The following is a 27,551-nucleotide window of genomic DNA, read 5'->3' as shown; positions in this document are numbered from 1 at the left end:
AAATTAGTGTGGGATGAATGTATTGTCTTGTACTGGGAGTTGTACCTTCCTGTGTCTTGGTTTGGCTACAAATAAATGCCTCTATTAAAAGCTCACCTTTAATGTCTCGTGGAGATATACCATAGTGGCAGCTGGAGCAAAGTAAGACAAGGTGATAACATGGTCACTCACACTTTACCTTTGACACACACACAAATTTGCACATTTGCACAGAGAGATCTCTGGTCTAACACTGTTTTAGAACTGGGTAATATAGCTTTAAATAGATACACAAAGGTGTCGCACAGATACACAAGTACACATTTAGATGTAGAAGGCTACCCTGCAGGTAAATTTGTTAATAATATAACGTGTTATCATTACTTTCAAAACATTAGGTAAAACATACCCCCCACCCCCACAAATCTACATCTATGGTTTGTAAGTAGCAGTTATGTTGTAAAACCTACTAAAACACTTTTGCATGGAATTGTAACTATGATGTGGCTAAAATTGGACTAAAAAGGATTTTATCCTACATCAAATATGAGTGAATAGTAACACTGTTGATGACACTGGCTCATCATGAAATAAGCAACATATGCTAAATGCCTGTTTGCTGTGGTTCTTGGCAGAGGCAGTCCTGCAGACCTCGTGCTCAAGGGACCAGCTCGTAGATGTACAGTCTGGTCAGACCTATACAGGAGGGCCTTACTTAGAAAACATATTTCAGTTCCAAAGTAAATCTGCCTTTCAGATATAACTGTGTGCTCAGTCCTCTGTTTCATTTTCTTTGAAGAATATAAAGCTTTTCATCCAGACTTGATTTTAAATGTCTAGCTTACAACATTCCAGCAAGAATATAGAACTCTATCACTGGAACAAAACTGCAAATTACCACTTGAAAAAAAATAATTTAGCCTAATTTGGATTCATCTTTTAGCATCACTTACATAGTAAACACATTGTGAGATTTGAGACTTTTTTCCTAATCTTTTATTGCACATCATGGTACACTGTTCTCCTTCTGCAGTTCCACAATATGTGAAGTATCTGATGGTAAGATAACTAATTAACACTTTACTGTGGGGCAGTGTACATAATGCTACACATCACCTACATAAGCTTGTCAATACAACTGACATAAACCTACATAAACATATAAAGGCTTATTCCAATAGGCATAGTCTGTCATACAGGTGGTCTTGTCAATTTTGATGTCAAGTTGATATAACACATCTTTTTTTCTGAAATTGGATTGTGTCATGTCACTTTTTTGAGTGAAATTGCCTTAGCATATTATAATAATTGACTAGCTTTGTGTTTATTACAGTGACATAATGCTGATTACGTGGCATATTTTACTGAAGGGCCACAGAAAATGCTCACTTTTGTTTAACCAGTCTAACTTGGCAAGCTATGTAGCTGACTTGACTCAGCTACAAAGTCTGAAAGCCCCAGAAAGTGCGAAGACACAACCTAATGTCAGAAAAAAATTAATGTTACCTGGCATAGATGTTATGTCCATTTGATATCAGTGTTGGCAAATGCAACTTTTATGACAAATGACAGCTAAAGAAATGTCTTCTCAGTTATGAGAAGAAAACAGTGTAAACTCACTTTATGATTATTACTACTTGTGACTATCAAATCACTATTTCTGATACACTGATCACTTCTCATCATCCTCTCATTTTAGGCATCACTTTGTGGGATGAGAAAGCATTACGTGAGAATCTAGATGTACATGAGCAGGCTAAAACAGATCTGAAATTTTCTGCTTCTGACTCTCTCAGTGACAAGGCCAACCTTCTGGATGTGAGCGCCTCGCTCAAAGCTAGCTTTTACGGTGGTTTAGTGGAGGTTGGAGGATCTGCCAAGTACCTGCATGATAGCAAATCTTCAGCACGTCAGGAGCGGATCACCATGCATTACAGCCAGACCACAACATTCAAACAACTCTCTATGGCTGACCTTGGAAAAATCACCTATCCACAAGTGTTTGACCAGTGTACAGCCACTCATGTCATCACAGCTGCACTGTATGGAGCTCAGGCCTTCATGGTGTTTGATCATACAGCTGCACATGATGAGGACAAACAGGAAGTTAAAGGAAATCTTCATGTTCTGATCAAGAAGATGCCTTCCCTGTCGATAGAGGGAGATGGAGACCTGAAGTTGAATGAGAGTGAAAAGAAGATGGCTGAGAGTATCAGTGTCACATTTCATGGTGACTATAAGCTAGAAGAAAACCCCACAACATACTCTGAGGCCCTGAAAGTGTATAATAAGCTGCCTAACCTGCTGAGAGAGGAGAAGGATGATGTACCAGTAAGAGTGTGGCTGTATCCCCTCAAACTGTTGAATGATAAGGCAGCCAGTTTGGTCAGAGAAATCAGCGAATATGTGGTGTCTAAAATAGAAAATTTGCTGGAGGAACTAGAAAAAATAGAGAGGAGGTGCAACGATTTGGTCAGAAACAGAAGCGTGGATGATTTTCCTGACCTGAAAGTTCGGCTGCAAATGTTTCAAGGCTTGTTTAGTGATTACAAGATTGCATTCCAGAAATCTCTCTTTAGAAGCTTGCCAGCTATTCGTAATGGAACACAGGAGGAGCTGGCACTGGCTAACATCCTAAACGCTCAATACAGGTCACTCTTTTCTGCAAACAACTTGAACAAGTGGTTAGATGACTTTACAACTGAATTGAGCATATTAAGTTCTTATATCGGTGAGCTGGAGGACATCAGGATTGTGACATCACTAGGTCTGCTTAATTCCATTCTCTTTGATCCTGACGTAGATGTAGTGGTATGCTTGTCTTTCACGTCTCTGAAGTACAAAGACATATACCTGGACGCACTGAAAGATTTTGTGAATTCTGAAGCACTTGTAAAGCTAGAGCAAGCAAACACAGAAGCATATTATCCCCACGTAACAGAGCCTTGGTTCACTTCCACTGAAATTTCCAAAAACATGAGACAGAACCTTTCACTCTTTACAAGTTTCTCACAGGCCAATAAAAATGAGAAGAGAATGCAGTTTGTCATTGCCTCCATCTCTGACCCCGCCAATCCAGGTTCCTCCATCCGACTTTATGAAAAAGGCACACTGACAGATCCAAAGTTCCAATCTGTGTCCAAGCCTCCTCCACCAGCAGTGGAGACCCAAGATGGAGCTGTATTCTTAAATCTTCAAAAGTCCCCAACTGGAGAAACGTTGAGGTTTAGAGTAGAATACAGGATGGTAAAGGAAGGTGAAGCAATCCAGGGGGAAGACTGGGAGACCAGAGACACTCCAGATGCAAAGAAACCTTTCTTACTGACTGGACTGCAGCCAGGAAACCAATACTTAGTTCGGTATAAAGCTGTGAGTGCGGTGGGAGTGAGTGAAGCCAGTGAATCTGTTCGTGCAGAAATTCCCACCAGGATTGAAAGTGAGTAAATGGTCTTTGCTCTTTCCAGGCTTCAGCAATACACAGTCCTCATTACATGCTGTGACACATTTAATTTTTTTTAAGCTGAAAGAAAAGTTCGAGACATATCAGTCCCTCCAGATACATAGAAAAAGCTTTCAAAATCTGATTAAAGTTTTGCTACTATAATTGTGTTGTTTGCTGCACAATTAGTTGTATTTTCATAATTTCATAGATTCATAATCATAGTTTTCATAATAAGGACTGCTGTAACATATCAAACTATATTACACATGCACAACACCAAACTGATGTTTTTAGTTTGCTTAGAACATTAACACTGGCTTAACATTAGAGCACTGGTGCCCTTGCCTGAGTGAGGATCAAACCCTGCTCAGTCACAGATAAGACAGCTAACCTGCCGCTTAACAAAAGCATGCACATGTGAACAGCTGAATAACTTTTTTTAGTAATAGCTTGTAAAAACACTTCAAATTAGAATTAAAAGGAGATTCTGAAAGAATAACATTTTTTCTTTCTCCTCTGTAGAAAAAGCTTTTCAGGGAATGCTGATTGTTTTCCTAACAGCCTTACAATGCACAAAATATGCTTGCAGTTGTGCTTTTAGTAGCTATTAGCAGAGGTGGGAACAAGTAACAAGTAAGTCTCAAGTCTTTACACTCTAATCCCAAGTCAAGAGAATTGAGTCTCGATTCAAGTCCAGAGTCAGTACAGGCGAGTCTCAAGTCAAATCTCAAGTCAATACTCCTAATCTTTGAATCCTAAACAAGTCAGTAATCGTTCTTCAGCTAATTTAAGGCCATAACATTGAATAAGGATAACAGTACTAGAGCTTTTTAATGACAGCATGTTAGTAGTGTGTGGCTGTATATTAATTTTTCATTAATTTCTTTACTCTGTCAAGTAAAATACAAAATCCACGGTACACAGATAAACACAATCTTAAAAAGGATGGATATTCAAGGGTTTTTGTTAAAGAAAAGTGTTCTATAAAGAACCATGAACACTCAAAGAACCTCTTGCATGATTATGAGTTCTTTGCTTCATGAAAGGGTTCTTAAGAATGTGCTGTAGATGGTTCTATGTAGAACCTTCTGAAAAGGGTTCTACACAGCACCCAAATGGGTTCTTCTACTGTGACAATGTCAAGCTTGTAACAATAGAAGACCCCATTTGGGTGCTACATAGAACCCTTTTCAAAAAGATTCTATACAGAACCCTCTGCATCACATTCTCTATCAATCTGAAGAACCATTTCATGATGCAAAGAACCTTTTAATCATGCAAAGGAATCTTTGAGTGTAGTGCACTACACATGATTAAAAAAGAAAACTTTATATTTGAAGATAATTTTGATAATTTTTGGGAACACTGGGCACTCAGGATTAAAATAAAAACTAGATCAGCGCTAAGAACTAGTTTAAATTGAATTTAGGCAACAGAAACCCAAACAACCGAGCTGAACAAATTTTACAGAAAAGACAGCAAAATGATAGTGAATGTACGAAGTTGAAGTTGACTTTTTAGTCGCCAGCAGCTTCTTAGTCGAATTTTCCGTTCCACCTTTCCGTTCCACCAGCAGTTACATGCCGGCACCTGATCGCTGCACCATTTAAGGTGGAACGACAAATTCCAGTACGAAGGTGGTGAATAACAAGTCAACTTCAGCTATGTAGTGAATGTTCTGCTTGTTTTACCTACAGAAGCTATTAAAATCAGTTGAACAGAGAGCTGTGTTTCTTTTGTTTTGCTAACATGAGGAAAATGGTCAGTTCATCTGGTGAGTTTCTCTAGTAAGAGTTTAAGTGCTTAGCGAGGGTGCATTGATGCTGTTGATGCTTAGCTTGTTTCCAGCTTATGGAGGTGAACTTGAGCTCTAACGCTTCACTGGTCTTCCGAAATAAAATAAGCCAAGCATTAAGCTCAGTAACAGACATCTGATGACACTGCTGTACATTCAATTTACAGTAGGAAACGAATCCATTCACATGAACAGTAAGCGGCTGTGTAGAGTCCCATCTGCAGTCACTTTCTCCATGTTTCTTCCACTTTGGGTCTCGAGTCTTTCTGAGTCATAAGGCTGAAGTCAGAGTCAGAGTCTAAGTCACTGGTATTGAAGTCAAAGTCAAGTTGCAAGCCTTACTCGATTTTCTCGAGTCAAGTCTCAAGTCATCATATTCAAATGATTCAAATGAGTCCACACCTCTGGCTTTTAGCACTATTATTTCAGTATAGCAATTTGTGCTATTTGCTTAAATGAGAAGTTACATTACTGTTGTCTATGTAATAAATTTGAGGGGAATAAACACTTCTCAAAATCATTGCCAGGCACTCTGGTGGGTGGCGCTGGAGGAGGTCAATACATTTTGACTCATGATATTGGTGTGACACTGAAGAAGATCACGGTTTGGCTAGACATGTTTAAAGTGAGTGAGATATTTTTATATCACATTTCGTATTCTTTCTCTGATTACATTTATATTTATTGCACATTGCAAATCCAACCAGTGAGTCTCTGTTGGTCTGGATATTTGACTTAATTTCAGAAGATACAGAAAAAACTGCTAAGGTTTCAAAAATTTTACTGTAATTGTACCATTAATGTCACACCCATAAACACATACAAGCTGCTCTATATGTAAATAACACTTTAACTGTCTCACTGATCCCATCAGTTTAACTGATATGAGGGAAGTTAACCAAAATGCAATGATATGCAAGTAATGAGAAATAATTCTCTTCTCCAGGTGCATGCTCTCCATGTGTTGCTCAGCAATAATCAAGAGAATATGTATGGCTTTACATATGGCAATATCCAGGAATTCACATTTGAGGACGGTGATCGTTTCCGTTCACTGACATTGTGGCCAAACAACGATGAGAATCGTCTGGGAGGTCTTCAGTTTGAAGTTGTGAGGAAAACGGGGAAGACTGCTACATTCTCTACTAATTACCCAAACATGAGCCCGCCTGTGTCCATTGATGTGGGTTTAGGGATATTTCGTGGGATTAAAGTGAGAAGTGGGGAAGATGTTGATGCTCTTGGATTCTTCTTTCTAAAGTAGGTAATACTGTAAAGATAATCACCTTCACAGAGATGTGACATTTTGAAAATATTAATCAATGAATGAAAAAGTGCCTTTTAAAGGGAAACTGTATTAACGGTAACAGTATTTTAAGCAAACAAATGATTCTTAAATTAATGCTTGAGTTTAATCAACAGTAGACAATGACAGCAGTAATAACAAACAGAATAAGGAAGTTATTCTAATTCCAAATGTGTGTGAAAATAGATTGACTAAAAAGAGGCGGTAATCGCTGTCCGCTTACACAAGTGGGGGAAGCCACTTTAGTGGATTAGCTGCTAAGAACTTTCATTCAAATTAACAAAGTTATTACACTTTGAGAAAGTGACTATTTCTACTTACGTTATTTTTTGAGAAAATAAGTTATTTTAACGTAAGTCAAAAATTTGGAAAAAATCAGTCACTTTTTTTACTTTTTGTTTTTTTTCAAAATGTTCATTTCCAGCTGGTAGGATGAGCTGAACTTGAGTTTCATATCAAGTAACTTTGTAAAAGTGTAAAACACCTGTTGTAACTAGTAACGTTAGTAATGCAAGGACTGCACAGCCCAAAGAGTTTAAACAAGAGCTTTTAACAATATTTTGGAAAGGAAGCAGGTCAAATCATTGTTTAGGCGAAAACTACACTTAAGAAACATTATACTGAAACATAAAATGTCCTGTTTACCTATTACTTCATCATTAATTGTTTTGCTGTTTTTGCCATTGTCATTTGTGATTTTGCTGCAAATAGCTATATATTCTATATGGTATGATCTGATTTAATCACATGTGATTCATAGACCTGTGTATTTACTGGGTATGCGGTCAGGATAAAACAGAACAAACTACCTAGTATCCTTACTGGTTTGTGACCTTTGTTCCTGAAAGAGCTCGGGCTCCTAATTGTAGAGTTTGTACCCTTCCTGGTGGCCGTGTGCCATAAATTACAGGTCACTGTGTCACAAAAGGTAGCTTAAAGAACAAAAAAGATAAAAAAGAACAGCACATATTACCCAAGTTCAAATCTGTAGCTTTATGCACAAAGAATGTTTTACAAACATGAAATTGGTGGCTGAGACCATCGTGCGATGGTGAAAATTTAGCCTAAAAGGGGTTAACTCTGGATGTAGGCAGTGAACAGCAGGTTAGCACACAACAAGAGTCAACAACAGCTTGACACTCAGGAGATCAACAGTAGCTTGGCAAGAAAGATGTTATCAGCTTGTTTTGAGTCCAGCCAAGCTACTGAGAGCCAGCAATGCTCAGGCCTTTTTGAAACTATTCATTTTATTTACTTTTTTTTCCTTTTATTGTAATCAGTTTATAATTTTTTGTGTATTTAACCAATGATTTCCTTGAATGACTTATTGTTTCTGTCAGCATCACAAAAACTGTTTTTGTCTGACAAATTCTTTGAATAAATCTGGCAAAGGCTATTTTGGACTGTTTTTGGCCCTGTTGTTATTTTTTTTATCCTGGAAAAAAACATACAATATAATAGTATTAGGAAATAGGAATTTAAAACATCATTTTACTAAAGGATTTTTTTTATTTCCTTCATCAAATTAAGAATAATGTAATGGTATGCATTGAGTTTTATTCATCAAAAACAAATGTAACACTTGATAATACTGTTTCATTGTCAATAGGTTACTATGCAGGAACTAAGCAGGATAAATGAATAGTGCTGCATTAACACTTAAGGAACTACAAAGTCTTAGAAATCTAAAATATAAATTATTATAACCTCAATTTTTAGTTACAGAAACAGGTATCCTCAAAGGAGGCAGGGGGCCCTACACTACACTGTACTGAGTAGTGACCCTCATGTGTTTGTTTTGATCAGCAACCTTAAAAAGCTAAAACTCACCTTCATATTTGGCAGAATTAACCAATTTGCAAATCAGCCTTCTAATAGGACAATTGCTGAAGTACTACAGTATCCTGTAGAACAGTCTGCTTACCTCTCATCTTTAGAATACAAAACAACATTATTTTTTATGGTGGCACGTGTTCCAGTGTTTTTTCTTCTGAACATTAATCTAAACCCTTTGAAATTCCTTTTGAGGGCAGGGACAATCGAGGAGATGGCTAACAGAAATATGTGGCTGTGTATGTGTTCTACTTCCACATTCTGTGGAAAGGTTCTTGTAAATATAACCAAGTGATATTGCAATTCATATATGTTTGATAATGAATGAGATTGTAGTGTACTTCATTAGGAAAGAAAATAATCTAGAACAACATTATAAAGTGACACAAATGGTAACTCATTACCAATGAACGAGGTCTCACTGTGGTCTTTATTAGTTAATGATAATCAGGAAGAGTATCATAAAGTAAAACACATGGTGAGTTATTACTAATGAAGAAGGTGTTACTGTGTTCTTCATTAGGAGTTAATGATAATCAGGAACAATATAATAAAGTGAAACACATGGTAATTTAACACTAATGAACAAGGTGTTACTGTGTTCTTCATTAGGAGTTAATGATGATTAGGAACAGTATAAAAAAGTGAAACACATGGTAATTTAATACTAATGAACAAGCTGTTACTGTGTTCTTTATTAGGAGTTAACCCTTAGAGATCTAAAATTTCAGGGAATTTCTTGTGGTATTTTTTGGGTCAACAATTACAATTACAGTTGCAATTATAAAGTATTTACATGTGAAAGTTACATGCCATATGTTGTTATTTTCAGGAGACCCTAGGCTACTCAGATATGGCATTGTTTGACATGTAAATGCTAACAGAAATTTGAAATCTTTATGAATTTGGGTCATTTCTGATCAAGAATTTACCTAGTGCCTGCTAAATTTTGTATTTTTTTAATTATATAGATCTTGAAAACAAGTGCAGTAGTAGTTATCTTTTCAGAAATTGTTAGTCTGGAGTGTCTGTGAGCTGAAAGTGCAATAATTTTGGTGTTGATTCATTCTATTGGTTATTATGAGCAAAAATAAACAATTAGCATAAGGCGGACATGTTTTTTTATTCATTTTCTGTCCTCTTGGATTCATGCTCAGTGCTAAAACTCTGATACACAGCAAAACAGGATTTATTTTTAATTACAAATTGAGTTGCATATTTAATATCAGATATTTTTAATACTCAAAATCATCTGAAAGCCCTTTGTATTATAATATGAAGGCTAAAAGCAGAGATGTGATATAACAGTAGCGAGTGGGGTTTGAGTGATTTTGAAGCTGGATTGCTGGCTGATGGATGGTCACAGGTGGATGAAATCACTCTGGGTGTTGAGGGCAGAGTCTGATGAGTGATCTGATGTGTGAATCATGTCACTGTTTTAACCCTTGGAATATGAAGGCCAAACAGCAGAGCAACAATATCAGGATTTTAGGTGATTTTCTGAGCCGCATTACTCACTGATGCTGATGTTGCATCTCGATGAAGTCATGCTTGCTAGTTAGGGATGGGTCTGCTAAACTTCCTGATATGTGGATCATGGTTGTATCTTAAACCGTTCTGAAGTTATGAAGGCTAGAAGTGACCTACCATTTTGCTCCAGGTCCTTAAGGTTAATGATGATCAGGAACAGTATCATAAAGTGAAACACATGGTGGGTTAAAACTAATGGTATTGAATGGTATTATAAAGTGAAACACATGGTAACTCATTATTAATGAACTAGGAGTTAATGAGGATCAGGAAGAGAATTATAAAGTGAAACACAGTGACTTATTACTAATGAACAATGTGTTACTGTGTTCTTCATTAGTAACATAAAGTGAAAGTGCTGCGCGAGGAGGCAGAAACGTGGGAAGAGTGCTAGGGTCCATGCTAGGCTAAAGGCTAACCCTAGCTGACCCGCTATACTGGCAATTTTTCTTGCAAATGTTTGCTTACTGGACAATAAACTGGACTACATCAGGCTCCAGTGGACTACCCAACGAGAGTTCAGAGACTGCTGCGTTTTGGTTTTTATGTGGTTGCGTGGCTTAGTGAAAACTTTCCAGATGATTTGTCAGATGCAGGCCATTTTACCTCCTTCGTGAATTTCACTCTGTGTTCATAGCAGCAGTTTACACTCCCCCCCAGCGCAAACATTATGGAGGCAGTCTGTGAATTGTGTAGAGCCATCAGCGAACTGCAGAACAAGCACCCTGATGGACTATTTATTGTTGCTAGTGACTTTAATCAGGCAGATCTCAAGTCAGTGCTCCCAAAATTCCATCAACATGTGGACTTTGCAACGAGAGGGGCGAAAGTGCTGGACCTTGTTTACACTAACGTTTCCGACATGTTTCGGGCGGAGCCCTACCCCCACATCGACTAGTCAGACCACATCTCTGTAATGCTGATACCCACATACAGACCGCTCATCAGACGCTCCAAACCAATCCAGAAGCAGGTGAAAACCTGGCCAGAAGGAGCCATCTCTGCTCTTCAAGACAGCTTTGAGCAAACTGCATGTGTTTAGGGAGGCTGCCACTGAGAATGATTCTGTTAACCGAGAGGAATATACAGCATCAGTGACTGGCTATATCTGCAAGTGCATTGATGATGTTACTATCTCCAGGACCATCACCACACGCAAAGCTCCATGGATGACTGCTGAGGTGCGCATTCTGCTGAAGGCACATGATTCAGCCTTTAGAGCAGCCCTAAGAACATAGACGGCCAAACTGTCACAAGCTATCAGAGAGGTGAAGCGCGCCTCAGCAACTACAGGAACACATCTCCCTCCTGTGACAGTGATGTCTCCCTGCCAGATGCACTGAATGACTTCTACGCACGGGTTGAAACACAGAATAACATGGCAGCAGGAAAGACCACCCCTCCACCTAGTCACCAGGTACTGTGCCTATCCACTGCTGATGTGAGGAAAATTCTTCTGAGTTAACCCACGGAGGGCTGCTGGACAAGACAACATTCCTGGCAGAGTGCTCAGGGAGTGTGCAGACCATCTAGCGGGAGTTCTTACAGATATCTTTAACATCTCGCTAAGCAGCACCGTTGTTCCAGCGTGCTTCAAGGCCACCACCATTGTCCCCATGCTGAAGAAATCTCCAGTGTCTTGCCTCAATGACTATCATCCTGTTGCACTCACACCCATCCTCATGAAGTGCTTCGAGAGGCTCGTAATGAGGCACATCAAGACCCAGCTGCCTCCTTCACTGGACCCTCTGCAGGTCGCATATCGCTCCAACCCCTGCACAGATGACACCATAGCCACTGCTCTTCATCTGGCCTTCACTCATCTTGAGGAAAAGGACATTTATGTTTGAATGCTGTTCATAGACTTCAGTTCAGCATTCAACACCATCATCCCTCAGCATCTCGTTGGAAAGCTGAGCCTTCTGGGCCTGAACACTTTCCTCTGCAATTGGATCCTGAACTTTGTTACTGAGAGACCTCTGTCAGTCCGGATCGTGAGCATCTCTTACACCATCACACTGAGCACTGGAGACACCCAGGGCAGTGTGCTCAGTCCACTGCTGTTCACTTTGCTGACTCATGACTGTGCGGCACTTCACAGTTCCAACTACATCAGAAAGTTTGCTGATGACACTACTGTGGTTGGTCTCATCAGTAAGAACGATGAGTCAGCACACAGAGAGGAAGTGCGGAGACTGACAGACTGGTGTAAAGTCAACAACGTACATCTTAATGTGGACAAACCAAAGGAGATGGTTGTTGACTTCAGGAGAGCACAGAGTGACCACTCTCCACTCACCATCAACAAATCCCCTGTGGAGATTGTTGTGAGCACCAAGTTCCTTGGTGTTCACCTAGTGGAGAACCTCACCTGGACCCTGAACACCAGCTTCATAACCAAGAAAGTCCAGCAGCATCTCTATTTCCTGCGGAAGTTAAGGAAAGCTCATCTCCCACCCACCATCCTTACCACCTTCTACAGAGACACTATAGAGAGCATCCTGAGCAGCTGCATTATTGCCTGGTTTAGGAATTGCACCGCCTCTGACTGCAAGACCCCCCAGCAAATAGTGAGGACAGCTGAAAAGATTATTGCGGTCTCTCTTCCATCCATCATGGACATTTACACGACACACTGCATCCAAAAAGCCACTAGCATTGACCCCACTGACCCCACACACCCCTTACACGAACTGTTCTCTCTTCTGCCATCTGGAAGAAGGTATTGCAGCATTTGGGCCCTCACAGCCAGATTGTGCTACAGTTTCTTTCCACAAGCCATCAGATTCCTCAACTCCCACACCCACATATACATAACACCCACACAGACCCTCACACACACATACATAACAATATGGGACTAATTGACTCCCAACTTTTTGCATTTCCAAATTATGGAGGACTGTATAAATATAGTTACTGCATTTCACTGAAACACTTCACTTGATATGACTGTAGATCTGAATACTTGTATTTTTGCACATTTTATTTCCACAACAATATCTGACTTGCATTTTTGCGCATTTTACTTCACTTTAACAATGTTTAACAATGCTATAATTACTGTATCAACCAAATACTGTATACTGTGTATTGCTGCTCTGGTTGCTACCGCAGTGACTGCTATGCTCATATATGCTAGGCTATCTGCTAAGCTGCTAATATGTCATAGTATGTTACATCCTCCTTTGCACAACACCACATACTCTCAGTACCGTGTACTGCCTGTGGTCTGTTTTGTATTTATTGTAAGTTTTTCATATTTATTTATTGTACTGTATTGTCTGCACTGTGTATATTGTATTGTCTCACACTTGTGTTCCTGTGTTGCACCATGGTCCTGGAAGAATGTCGTTTCATCTCACTATGTACATATATATAGCTGTAATAAAAATAAAGCTGACTTGGCTTGTTCTTCATTAGGAGTTAATGATGATCAGGAACCATATCATAAAGTGAAACACATGGTAACTTATTACTAATGAACAAGGTGTTACTGTGTTCTTTATTAGGAGTTAATGATTAGGAACAGCATTATAAAGTGACACACATGGTAACTTATTATTAATGAACAAGATGTTACTGTGTTTTTCATAAGAATACAAGAAGGAACAATTTTACAAAGTGAAACACATGGTAACTTCGTACTAATAAACGAGGAGTTGATAATGATCAGGAACAGTATTATAAATTGAAACACATGGTGACTTATTACTAATGAACAAGGTGTTACTGTGTTTTTCATTAAGAGACAATAAGGAACAATTTTATAAAGTGAAACACATGGTAACTTCGTACTAATAAACAAGGAGTTGATAATGATCAGGAACAATATTATAAAGTGAAACACATGGTAGTTAATAATGATCAGGAACAGTGTCATAAAGTGAAACACATGGTAACATTACTAATGAACAAGGTGTTACTGTGTTTTTCATTAAGAGACAATAAGGAACAATTTTATAAAGTGAAACACATGGTAATTTTGTACTAATAAAAAAGAAGTTGATGATCAGGAACAGTATCATAAACTGAAACACATGGTGACTTATTACTAATGAACAAGGTGTTACTGTGTTCTTCATTAGGACTTGATGATCAGCAACAGTATTATAAAGTGAAACACATGGTAACTTATTACTAATGAAAAAGATGTTACTGTGTTCTTCATTAGGAGTAATAATGAACAGGAACAGTATCATAAAGTGAAACACATGGTAATTTATTACTAATGAATAAGGTGTTACTGTGTTTTTCAATACTGTGTTTTACAATAAGGATCAGGAACAATTTTATAAAGTAAAACACATGGTAACTTCATACTAATGAACGAGTTAATAAAGATCAGGAACAATATTATAAAGTGAAACTCATGGTAGTTAATAATGATCAAGAAGAGTATCATAAAGTGAAACACAAGGTAGTTAAAGATGATCAAGAGCAGTATCATAAAGTAAAACACATGGTAACTTATTACTAATTAACAAGGTGTTGCTGTGTTCTTCATTAGGAGTTAATGATGATCAGGAACAGTATCATAAAGTGAAACACATGGTAAATCTTTACCAATGAACAAGGTGTTGGTGTGTTTTTCAGTAGGAGTTAATGCTGATCAGGAACAGTATCATAAAGTGAAACACATTTTAACTCATTACTACAGAACAGGGTGTTACTGTTTCATTAGGAGTTAATGATGATCAGGAAGGTATCATAAAGTGAAACATATGGTAACTCTACTAATGAACACGGTGTTACCATGTTCTTCATTAGGAGTTTATGATGATCATGAACGGTATCATAAAGTGAAACACACAGTAACTTATTACTAATTAACAAGGTGTTTCTGTGTTCTTCATTAGGAGGTAATTATGATCACAATACATGTTAGGGGGCGGAGGCTTGCGGTGGTAGTAAATTAAAAAAATGATTGTAAAAGAATAAAAAGGAGAGATAATATTTTATATACTAAATAAGTAAAATCAAGAACTTCAACCAATAATAAAAGAGTAACCAACTGCTAGACTATCATAACGCTCAAAAAGAGGTTTCTTATACCGCTAACTACACCCAATACAAATATAAAATTACAAATTCGACTGGGGGGAAACAGTTTTGGTCCAGTTACTCGACAGGAGGCAGAGGTTGATTCAAAAAGATTTATTACCCTTCTTTAATACATTAAAAACATTAAAAAGAAATGAAAAAGAATATTAAAAGCAACAAACAATGAAAGCAACATTTAAAAATAGCCTTAAAGTCCCAGGAGCAGTCTGAATGATGCAGGGAGCAGTTACAAGCAGTCCTTCACGGTTCATGGCGTGGGTGCAAACACCTGCCCAAAACAAGGAAACAAACTGGCAGTAACAAATTCTTCAAATCAAGACTCAGCCCCAATGTCTAACTTCACAAAGTAAAGTTCTCAATGCTAAAACATAGTTTACATCACAACAGTGGCAGCTTAATAAATAATAAATTGGTCCATCATCTTTTCTTCACTGTCACACACCACTACATTCAGAGACTGTAGAAAAGGCTGCAGATACTCACGCCTGTCCAGGTAGCGATCGCAACCGCCACCTGGAGCCTACAGCAACTTGCCAGTGGTGTGTGGCCTGGTCCTCAGCCCTCTATTTATCCCGCTCACCGGTGCTGCTGTCATCACCATACACTGGTGCCTTCGTCGAGACTCTCGCGAGACTCGTGCCGCGTTCAACTGCTTTTCTCCTTCCTCACCGCTGCTGTCACCGCTGCTTTCATTGAGGCTCTCGTGGTGCCTCATTCAACCACTTACTCTCTCTCTCGTTGCGACCGGGCTTCTTCGTTGCATGTGGCAGCTCTCAACTTCGTTCACGTGCTATCCACGCCACAACTCTTGCAACCACTCGCTTCCTGCTCTTCTCGCTACACCGTGCTCTCAGAACTGCTGCTGGCAATTGCTCCCCAACAATCGCCCCCCAATAATCGCTGCTTCACGCTCTCCTGGGTCCCCTTTTAAAATAAAAGTCTCCACCTTCGTCACCTCTCTCTCTGCTGATTCGTCCATCATTAATGCAAGTTCCAATTTGGTTGGCTAATCATTTGGTTAGATAGATAGATAGAACTTTATTGATACCGGAGGGAAATTGCAGTGTTTCAGTAGCAAGACATATAATTGCACATAAACTTACATATACTATGCAGAGAAAATAGGAAATAGAAATAAATCTAGACATAAGTTAAACTACAAGAGAAATAAAATAAAAGTAAAAGTATATCTATTTACATATTTACATGGCATATGAGACAGATTTGTGGTATTTACAAGACAGCAGGCACTGAGTGGTATGAGGTAAACTAAAAGCACATATTATAGACATAACTAACTCTGAGTTGCATCAATATTACAGTGTAAAGTGCATAGTGAAAGTGTCATTACAGTAATAGTTGTGATATATTGCAGAGTGTGTATTAATCAGAGAGGAGATACAGTGATGTGGTTCAGCACAGTTCAGATAGCAGGAGATCAGTACCATCTCTGCAGTAAAGAGACTCATTGTAGAGCCTTACAGCAGTGGGTAAGAATGATCTCACACAGCACTCTTTAACACAGCGCAGCTGTAACAGATGGCCACTGAATGTGCTTCTCTGTTTATCCAGTGTAGCATGCAGAGGGTGTGAGGTGTTGTCCAAGATGGCTAACAGCTTGTTGAGTGTCCTCTGTTCTGTTCTGGTTGGGAGTTAATCAGTCACAAAATACACCTAATAACACAAATCACACTCAAATCACACATAAAGCACCCTGCACAGCCATCCACCACAAAATGACACTATAATACATCCAAGCCTCAAACACAAATCACAGCAAAAGAAAAGAAAAGGAAAAAACCAAACCCAGTGTTCACCCCACTAACATACACAATACAAAATAACAATTTAACTGCAAAAATACAATTTTTTGGGTAAAATTTATGGTAAAATACCATAATGTCATAAGCAAGTAGACTGTAAAAAAATTATCTGTAAAATTACAGAAAATGTACTGGCATTTTATAATATCCAATTCAGTTTATTTCTCAATTAAATATATATTTTCTGTAAATGACTAAGTTTTTCTTTTTTAACAGAGTCTTAACAAGTCTTCCTTTGATTTTTTTTCCATAACTTAACATTTAATTTAACTGAATGTTTTGTTATTTGTCTTCCTTCATCAATTTTTCAGATACTTAGTGTAAATTAACATTTTAAACCATGAATTGAAGTGCTTTTTGTAAAATTACAGTAGCTTCTGATGTCTTTACACTAACTGCCAGTTTATTAACAGCAGCTATCTTGTTTTTCAATACAATTACAATATTTTCAGTAACTTTCTTGTGGTTCCTGTAAATTAAAAGCAAAGTCATAAAATTCCAACATCTTCAAATTAAAAAAAACATCCTGTACATTAATGAAATATCACTTTTCCTGAAAAAAAAAAAAAAACACATTTCAGAAATGTAATTGTTGCTGTTTATTACAGAGACGCAAACAGGTAAGGGGTAAAAAAGATGAGAACATTCTGTGGATAAGTATAACCAAAAAACATGGCAATGCAATAAAATGACATATGTACTATAACTTTTTTTAATACCCTTTTTCCCTGCCTTTGTAAAGTGACATTGGATAAGACAAAGGTGCTATTTAAATGGAATTTATAACAGCTGTGGACACTACTTCCTAAAAGAAGTATGAAATGTGGACCTAATAAACCATCTCAGCCCTAAAGTACCCAATGAAAAATTAATTCAAAATACAGAGCATCTTAAAATCAATGTAAAATTATTCAAAACAATTATTATATGCAAAATATTCAACGAAGATTTAAACACTACATCGTATCAGCGACATGCCTTCCAACATTGATTTTAGTTCCCTACAGATAAAGTTAACATCAACAGCATCCTAAACAGCAACACCATCTAATTGGATATACTTCCCATTCAGGTGCACTTTGTAGGCTTACAGTTACTGACTGCAGTCCATTTGACAGTCTAGTTTATAACCTGTCATAAATTATGTCAATGTAACAATATGCTTTTCAGCATATTGTGGATATCATCAGTACATAAAAGAACACCATATCACCCACCCCATTCACCACTGGAAAGAGACGGCTGGGGTGATATTGGATATTGTATTTTTCTCCCGGTAATGACAAAAACATGATGTAGTGTCAAGGTTGATCTTCAAGGTGGACGGTCGGGTTTGTGTGGGTGTTATTGAGCTACAGATGGGCTACAGTCTGCAATTGTAAATCTACAAAGCATACCTATGTAGTACATTTGTCTGATAAAAGGGTCGATGAGCAGAAGGACAAAGTAGGCGTGTCTAATGATCTGGTAACTCATAGTACCTTATGAAAAACCAAAAAATTAAGTCATATTATAAAAATGTGCAGGAGCAAGAATAGTATTCACATGTATTTGTTAATACTGCTAATATAGTTTACTGTGTGCTTATATCTCATGCAGTAAATTTACTGAACTAAATTTGGCACAAGAACAATGTTGGCCAACGACTATTATTCAAAAGAGCAACCCATGTATTAAAAGCTCTACACCTAAACATTCTACCTCCCGCATATTTGAAGTGTTGTGTCCTGAACATGAAAAATTTTCAAGGAACAGGATTGGTATCCCGGCAGCCTAACGTGTATTTTTTCATTAACTATTCAATTCTCTGCCCTCTCTTGTTTTTTTGTTTTTTTTTAAGTAATGAACACAGGACTTTCTAATCCTAACACTTCATCTCAAAATGTTGTCCATTGTGTAGCATCTGAAGGCTCCAAATGCCTTAAAAATAAGATAGGAAAAAAGTACATCAGCTTTCATCTTAGTTTAATTTATAGAATAACATGTAAGCATGTATTTTCACATTTTCATGTATTTCCATTTTTTAAATAAAAACACTCAATTAATGCAAAGCCCTTTTTTAAAATTTAATAACTTAAGTCACCGCTACAAAATATTACAGCGGTCCTCCAACTACTTTTTTAGCTACAAATGTTTAGTTTGCCTCATCAGGGTTACTTACACAATGGCAGAACTAAGCTGAAATATTAATAGGTACAAATTCAACACCAAGACTAATATATGACTTTAAATCAATTGTTTTCATGTTAATACGTTGCCCCATTACTTAAACCATTTAACTAATATTTTATAATAAATAAAAAATTAAATTTATAGGCCTTTTTCACTCTAATCATATTTAAATAGTATTTACTACAAGAGAGAGAAATAGGATGCAAGTATTGTAACCATCAAATTTGCTAATTGATTTTGACAAGTCGTAGCCCCGCCCCCTTTGACCTTTGACCCCCATTATCATCATCATCATAATTACCCGTCCGTCACCCAGGGTGGGAGGTGTCACCCTTGACCTTTGACCCCCCATTATCATCATCATCATCATTTCCCTTCCGTCACCCTTGACCTTTTGAACAACTTCCCCTTGCTTCAATTAAGCATCTAATTTAGACATCTGGTTTTGAACAGGAAATCTTCTGGCGCCAATACACCCACCAGTCACCCACCCGCCATCACCCTTCTGTCCCCAGGTGGGGGTGTCACCCTTCATGAACAACTCCCTATTGTTCAATGAACCATCTAATTTAGACATCTGGTTTTGAACAGGAAATCTTCTGGCCCCCACCCACCAGTACCCCCACTACCATTCTTCAATTAATCATCTGGTTTAGACACATAAACAGAGAATGTTCTGGCCCTACCAACACCCCCTTGCCCCGGAGGCCTGAACAGGATACTTCCAGCACCCCCAACAACGCCACAAAAAAACACCCACCTCCACACACACACACGCACCCACGTGCCAATGGCCTTACCCATCTGTCTTTGAATTGATAATATCTTGCTATATTGTCCTATTTCACCCGCATTATTTTCAGCCATTTTGATACGCTATGACGCTAACATCGATTTTCCCGCCAATTTTTAAAAAGATGTCGACCAATCAGACATATGTTTTCATAACTACATGTAAGATCAAACTCCTCCCTTCTGTCCATGACGCTGTGAGCAAGGGTTTTTAAGAGTTAGTGTTTCAAGAGATCTATATGCAGCTAAGCGGCTAAGCAGCTAAGAAGCCATGGCCAACGCACCAGATGCCCCTAAAAAGTCTGTGACAGCTTTGTCTAGATCAACAATTTTGCGACTCAATGAGTCGGACAAATTTCACGCGTGGAGACTATCCAACGGAAGCTACTTTGGATTCGTTTTTGATGAACAAAATGACAGCGTTACCCTCTTCAGCAGTCCGACAGAGAGTTTCACGGATACCACGGGGAAATTCATTCTGCATCGGAACGATTGGAGCGGTTTCGAGAGACACTGCGGTGAATTATACTCTTACATGATGTACAGATATACAAAATGTGAAGCTGATTACAAGATACTCATAGTACCCTGGAAACCTTCAGGACAACCATTTTCACACACTTTTGCCAACATGTCGATGTTGGAAAAACGATCGACTGTTTGTTTTCTTTTTTATCAGACAAAAATGTAAATCTATTTCACGTCACTAGGTTTCTGAGTTTGTAACAATAAAATGTTAACTCCACACTCGTTTTTGTCCATTACTACAGAGGCGCACCAAAATGACTGAGAGGTTGTTAAATAATATATATTATACACCCTCTGACCCAGGGTCTTACGGAGGGGTTGAGAGTTTGCAAAGAGCTGTTGTTGAGAAAATAGGTAAAAGGTTAAATTATAATGAGTTTTTGTGAAAAACATCGATGAACAATGGCAAGCCGATTTAGTGGATATGACCAACTTATCAGAGAATAATGACAATATGAAATTCATGTTAACTTGTATAGATATTTTATCCAACTGTGCTTGGGTACGTGTATTACGAAACAAGTCAGGAGTCGAGCTAACCAAAGCTTTTGAATCCATTCTTAAGGAAGGGAGAGTTCCTAAAAAACTGTAATTGGACCAAGGTGGAGAATTTTTTAACAAAACCTTTCAAGGTTTAATGAAAAAGTACAACATCGTTCACTTTGCTACGGGCACGGGTCAAAAAGCGTCAATCTGTGAGCGGTTTAACAAGACGCTCAGAAATAAAATGTGGATATATTTTACAGCCGTTAATACGAGAAAATACATCGACGTAGTACAGGACTTGGTTCACGCGTACAACCGCAACTACCACAGCAGCATCAAAATGAAACCTGTCGAGGTGAACGAGACAAATTCCTTCAAAGTTTTTAAAACCTTGTACGGGTTGTTTCCTTCAAGAGCAAAGAAACTAAGCTTTAAGTTTAAGGTCGGTGACATCGTCAGAATTTCACATTTAAAAAGACAGTTTGAAAAAGGGTATGAGCAAAACTATACGGATTAATATTTTACAATAGTGGAACAGATACCGAGAGAGCCTCCGGTATATAAACTGCAAGACGTCGATGGTGAAAACATAGAGGGGACGTTTTATGAACCAGAGCTGGAAAAAATTATAGTCGGAAAAGACAAAATATTTAAAATAGAGAAAATCTTGGACGAAAAGACACAAAACCGGAAAAAGATGTGTTTAGTGAAATGGGTGGGGTGGCCTGATAAATTTAACTCTTGGATTCCTGCCAAGGATGTCATTGACATTGTGAAAGAATAAAAAGAATTGGTAGGAGCAAAATAAAAATTATAAACAACACAACATGGAAGAGAGTGGATTCTTTGTGACTCTCCCGAGCAACTCCTCCAAAAGCATTTATCCCGATAATAAGATTTTATGTTACACTACAAAATTTGCGAAACCCATCAAGTTGACGGGTGATTGGGAGGTAGCTCTCACAGAAGTGCAATATCCTCATACTTGGTACTCGTTGACGGGGTGGGAAAGCGTGTTTTTTGTTCAATACAGCGATGGAACAAGTAATAAATATTATAACTGTCAAATCAGTCAAGGGCATTACGACGGTATAGAACAACTCGTTGAGGAAATGAAGAGTTGTAAAACAATCAGCTATTGAAATAAAAATTCAATATGATGTTAAGATCAACAAAATACGTATGGTAACCGACAAATCTTATTCACTGGGTGCTAAGGGAAACTTATCACATATGCTCGGTCTGAAACAAAACAAAGTACTCACACGTCATGAACCTGAGGCTCCCTATCCGGCCGACGTTCATGCAGGATTTTACACCATGTTTGTGTATATGGATATTATTCATTATCAAAGGGTTGGGGACAGTTTTGTGCCTTTGTTGAGATGCGTACATATAACTGGTGAGAATAACAAAATTGTCACATTAACATATGACAAGCCGCACTACATACCTGTGAGTAAGAGTCTAATTAGCGATATAGTCATCGAAGTCAAATCCGATCAGGATAAGCATATACCTTTTCTGTACGGAAAATTTGTCACTAAACTTCACTTTAGACCGGCAAAACATTCTTTTCGTGTTTGAAAAATGATTGGAGCAAGCTACACGGATCCTCAGCTCTATGTAGACTACTACAAACATCAGGCCGGCAATGGGCTCCCAGGGTTCCACGGAACCTCGACCATGTATGGGGCGGGGTTCGGGGGAATCTTCAAATCACTTTTTAGGATGGCGGTTCCTATTATTAAAAGGGGTATATCTATCGTAAAACCTCATTTAAAAACAGCAGCAAAAGGTATCGTAAGTGATGTGGTGAAAAACATCATCACCAAGACTCAAATACAAGAGCAGCATGGATCGGGACTCGCGGCGATTGCCTACAAGAACACTAGGCGGCCTCCTGGGAGGCGGGTAGTATTTTCAAATAAAAAACATAAGATCGCCAAAGTTAAGGTCAGAGTGAAAAAAAGCAAACGAAGAAACAAGCGTTCTTCTTCCTCCTCCTCTAACAAACGAAGAAGACTGAACATTTTCTAACGCCATGGCCTTTTTGCACAGTCTTTCCGCCGAATGCACCAAGTCGGAACTGGATATTTTTACTCTAGTGTACACTCAAACGAGTGTTGAAAAATATACTTATGTTGAAATACCGCCGCTTTCAACCATGAGTGATAACGGTCCCTTGGAGTTTTATGTGGCCGGCATCGGTGAAGATTACCTAGACCTGAACAACACCTTTTTACATTTAAGGTGTAAAATCACAAACCCTGACGGATCCAATATAGCTAATGACGCTAAAGTCGGGGTTGTAAACTATCCTATAGCATCTCTATTTTCACAAGTAGACGTTATGCTTGGAGACCGTCTCATTACTCAGTCGAGTAACACATACTCGTATAGATCTATTATTGAGATAATTTCTAATTTTGCTAGAGAGTCGTTAGACACGCAATTTTCAGCCGGATTGTTTTACAAAGACACGGCCGGTCAGATGGATGTGACGGATCCTCAAGGTCGTAACAACGGATTCAAGACCAGCGCAGAAAGCAAAACCTTTGACTTGATGGGACACATTCACTCGGATATATTTTTTCAGGATAAACTTTCACTGAACGGAGTTGATTTAAAAATTAAAATGGTTCGAAGTAAAGATGAGTTTTGTCTAATGAAAGAAGGAGCCAGGGATTACATTCTTAAATTACTCACGGCATCTCTGTATGTGAAAAAAGTAACCGTGTCTCTGGCTGTAAGGCTGGGTCACGCGCAGGCGCTGCTCAATGCCACCGCTAAATACCCGATCGAGAGATTAGGTATGAAGACCTTTAGTCTACCGGCGGGCAGCCGTATATGCACCCAAGAGAACCTGTTCCTCGGCCCACTTCCTAAAACACTAATTTTTGGAATGGTTGACAACGACGCTTTCAGCGGAGCATATAATAAGAACCCTTTTGATTTTAAACATTACGATACAGAATTTATAATTCTCTATGTAGACGGAACACAGTATCCTGCAAAACCGTTTCAACCTAATTTTCAGTCCGGTAACGTGGTCCGTGAATGTTATTCATTAATTTTGGCTTCAAGAAAACAAAGATCAAGGTTTGGCAATAAACAGACAAGAGTACGTACAAGGTTACATGCTGTTCGCTTTCAACCTGAGCCCTGACGATGACTGCGGACAACATCTGTTGTTAATAAAGTTGGGTAATATGAGGCTGGAACTCAGATTTCGAAACCCTCTTCTGAGAACGGTAAATCTAATTGTATATGCCAGTTTTGATTCGACTCTGGAGATCAACAATCGTCGAAATGTTCTCATAGATTATCAGTAATTATGGATACCAGAGAACTTACAGAGTTGATGAGAAGTTGTGCTCCTCTGAAACGGGTTTTTCACGGTGTCTTGGCCTGCAATGACTTACCCAAAAACAGGCCGACACAGTTTCCTGCTCTATACATCATAAACACTCACCCGAGTCACATGCCGGGAGAACACTGGTTGGCGTTATGTCTCAACGATCAAACATCTGGAGAATTTTTTGATTCATACAGAAACCCACCGGACTTTGACCTCTTTCCTGAATCAATTTATTCATTTTTAAAAAAGAACTGTCTTGAAATAAAACATAACTCAAAACAAGTTCAAAGGTTTGAATCAGTTTGCTGCGGACAACATTGCGTGTTCTTTTTATGTCACAGAGCTAAAGGATATTCTTTTAATCAAATTATGTGTATGTGCACCGATGACTTGAAGAGAAACGATGACATGGTTGTGTCTTTTGCCAAAAAAATGTATCCTAGAGTAAATAAAACGTGTGCCATGAACTGTATTCAATGTGCCAACTCTGGTGAAAAATATAGATTGTGCTTGTAATACATTTTAAAATAACAACTCTTAATACCTACAAAGGTCATTGTAATAACATTTTATTTCAATAAAAATAACATTACAAAAATATTCATTACAACGTGTTATCATTTATTAATTATCATCAATCTTAATTAAAACTTTAACCAGTTTGAAGGGTCAAAGGTAGGAGATTTAAAATTAGGTTCAAAAGTATCAAGACTAGAGGCATCTGAAACGCTACTTTTAGGGGAGGATGTTAGGGGAGTCGAAGCAACGGCAGAGTACAAAGTTTTAGATTTTTTAAGGTCTGATATTTTACGTCGAACACCGACGTTAGGAATGGTTGAAAAGGGAATGTTTAAGTTAGCTACAGTTTGTAACATTTCAGGCCATCCTAGGGGTCTCCGGTCGTCAGATACTTTATGAGGCGCTGTGAGAAGTCTAACATGTGCGATCCTTTAATTGGTTTTCCTTTAAAAATAAACTCCCCTTCGTCGTTCCACAAAGCTACATTGCCAGACTTTGATATTTTATCCATGATGTAAGGAGCATTTTTTCTGGTTCTAACCGGAACATTACCGATAACCTCTTTAGCGATTTCATCTTTAGTTGTTTGTTGATCGTCAGTCACCACTTATTTTCAGATTCAACAGGCAGGGATAGGGTTAGTTGAGCCGTTTCCTCATCTCCTTGTTTGACTATGTTCAAAAACCTTTGTAGGGCTGATGCATAAAGTTTGGCCTTTTCATAAGGAATCAAGTCAGACCTGGTCAAAATATGACGCATCGTTTAATCTAAATCATTTTCCACCGTGTTTCTAACATTTTCTTTTCCGCTCGTCATGGTTTTAAGCTTATCGAGTTGATGTTGAGGTACCAAATACATCTTTTCAGCGGATTCCATGCTATCTCTGACGGGATGCTATTAAACTGCTGATGAAGGGAATCGCCACACTCAATAAAGGGTGAAGAAATCCTCCGGATTGATTAACGGCTTTTCTTTTAGACTCTACAGTCGTTCTTTTATTGGCAAAAAGTTTGATAGTTTTTTCCGTCTTTTCAATGGACATTGATATAACGGATATTGTTGCGCCATTAAAGGAATGTTTGTACTTATTTATGTATAGTACTTGTTGTTGCCCGGGTACATTTGACGTGCCAGTATGCTGATCTGTAACTTGTCTCTAGGATTTTTAAAAAGTACCATGTAGTTGGTGTTTAAATTGATGGTTCTGCTACTTCTCCCTTTGAAAAACAGATTTTGAACCAAATAGATGACGCTCAGGTTTCTATGGTGAGTATATTTTGTAAAGGCCTTTTCTACTTCCTCGTTCTTGCTGGCTGTTTCCATCAAATCATCAATCACCAATAAGTTTGTTTTGTGGGGAGGAAATAGTTCATCATCACACAAAGGGTCGGGTACACCTTGAACAAAACGGATATTTATTTTGTTCGACAGCTCATCATAGAGAGGCTGCCAGCACGTATAACACCATACAATTTGTTCTGGGATTTTTGACATGGAATACATACAATTTTCCAGTAACAATTTGATAAAAAAAGATTTTCCACTATTGCTAGGTCCACATACGATACAAGAAAATGGCATTTGAAGCCTACTATCAAACCTTTAGGCACAAACATTTTAAAAATGAATTAAATCAATCAATAACCGTAAGGTAAAGTTGTAAAATCTGGTAATAGAACACGTTTATCATACACAACTCTGAATCTTTTCATCTGTGCTTTGTTTTTCAAGTGAAAGCCTCTTTTATCTCTAACAATTTGATTGTGGGTGGTCATTATTTCTCTGACATGATTAGGGTTTTTCACAGACTCATCAACCAGTTCTGTCAAGGATTTCAAGTTCACAATTTCACCGTTAGCGTAGTTTAAAGTAATACCTTTGACATTCATCGTGGTCTTACCTTTAAGAGTGTGATAACCCTAGGTTTTTGGACCTCCGCTGACAAATTCTACTATTTGATCATCCGCATCAAGTTCGCTTGTAAGACCGCCTAAGTAATCGCCCAAAGGCGGCATCCAGTCACCTTTTTTACTTTTGAAAATGACGCTGTCAGTATCTGTGTACAAACACCGCTGTTGCACTCCGTCTATCAAGTTGTACAGTTCAAGTCTAGCATAGGCTGTAGTGAAGATGCCAATAAAAACATTAGCTTTACCTGGTTTGAGACACCTGTTATCCGAGTATTTCCACTGCACCATCGCCACCTCATCATTCAGAAAAGAGAAATGACTCACATCATACATATCTGAGAACATAAACTGCAAACACTCGTTAGGGTCTTTGATCAGTGAAGTGTTTGACCTGTCGGGTCTCTGACACATCTTACCCCACAAAGAATTCAAAGCCAGTTTAGCCACAGATCTCTTAGCCAGATTAACGACTATACGAGATTCATCCAGCTTGACCCCCTCATTCTCCTTATACTTTTGAACGTACTCTTTTTTACTAGACTCATCAACTACCCAGGAGGGGTACCCTGAGCTCTCCTGTTTCGTCTTCAGAAACATTTTGATGTAATCTGCAAACAACTCATCTGACTGGTTAGGAAAGTGCCAGATTTCAAACACCTTCATCACCCTGTAGCCCTTCTCGAGGGCTTTCATCACCTCCACGCTACACTAGCTACCGGTCAGAGCCCTCTCCTCATCCGTGTGGTTACAACTTTGCAGTTGTAGTTCAGCACATGTTCGACATAAAGGAAACAAGAGTTTGTCTTTCACCCTGTATGGGAGGACAGGGGCCCACAATCCCCTAGGGGGTAGAACCTTTGCTCTGATGGTAACACTTTACATTAAGGGTCGCTAATCAATCATTAAATATATAATAATCAACTATTAGTTTCCCATTATTTAGTTATTAGTTAACTCTTCATTAAGCATTAGCTATTACTTAGTAATTGATTAAGCTCTTATCAATTAGTA

The 27,551-nt window shown here is 38.3% G+C and overlaps 1 protein-coding gene across 1 annotated transcript in view; it reads left to right on the top strand.

Annotated features, from left to right (window-relative positions):
- LOC118801294 (verrucotoxin subunit beta-like) overlaps positions 1–6,630 on the top strand; it is a 30,049-nt gene extending 23,419 nt beyond the window's left edge. The window contains exons 3-5 of the mRNA XM_036561536.1: positions 1,679–3,415; positions 5,744–5,841; positions 6,163–6,630. Of these exons, the coding sequence (XP_036417429.1) occupies positions 1,679–3,415; positions 5,744–5,841; positions 6,163–6,480 (2,153 nt within the window). The 3' untranslated portion in view covers positions 6,481–6,630. The remainder of the gene's footprint in view (positions 1–1,678; positions 3,416–5,743; positions 5,842–6,162) is intronic.
- Positions 6,631–27,551: the final 20,921 nt, after the last annotated feature.

This window comes from Colossoma macropomum, unplaced genomic scaffold (genome assembly GCF_904425465.1).
Source record: "Colossoma macropomum unplaced genomic scaffold, Colossoma_macropomum, whole genome shotgun sequence".
Classification (NCBI taxonomy): domain Eukaryota; kingdom Metazoa; phylum Chordata; class Actinopteri; order Characiformes; family Serrasalmidae; genus Colossoma; species Colossoma macropomum.
This window is presented reverse-complemented; position numbering and strand designations above follow the sequence as displayed.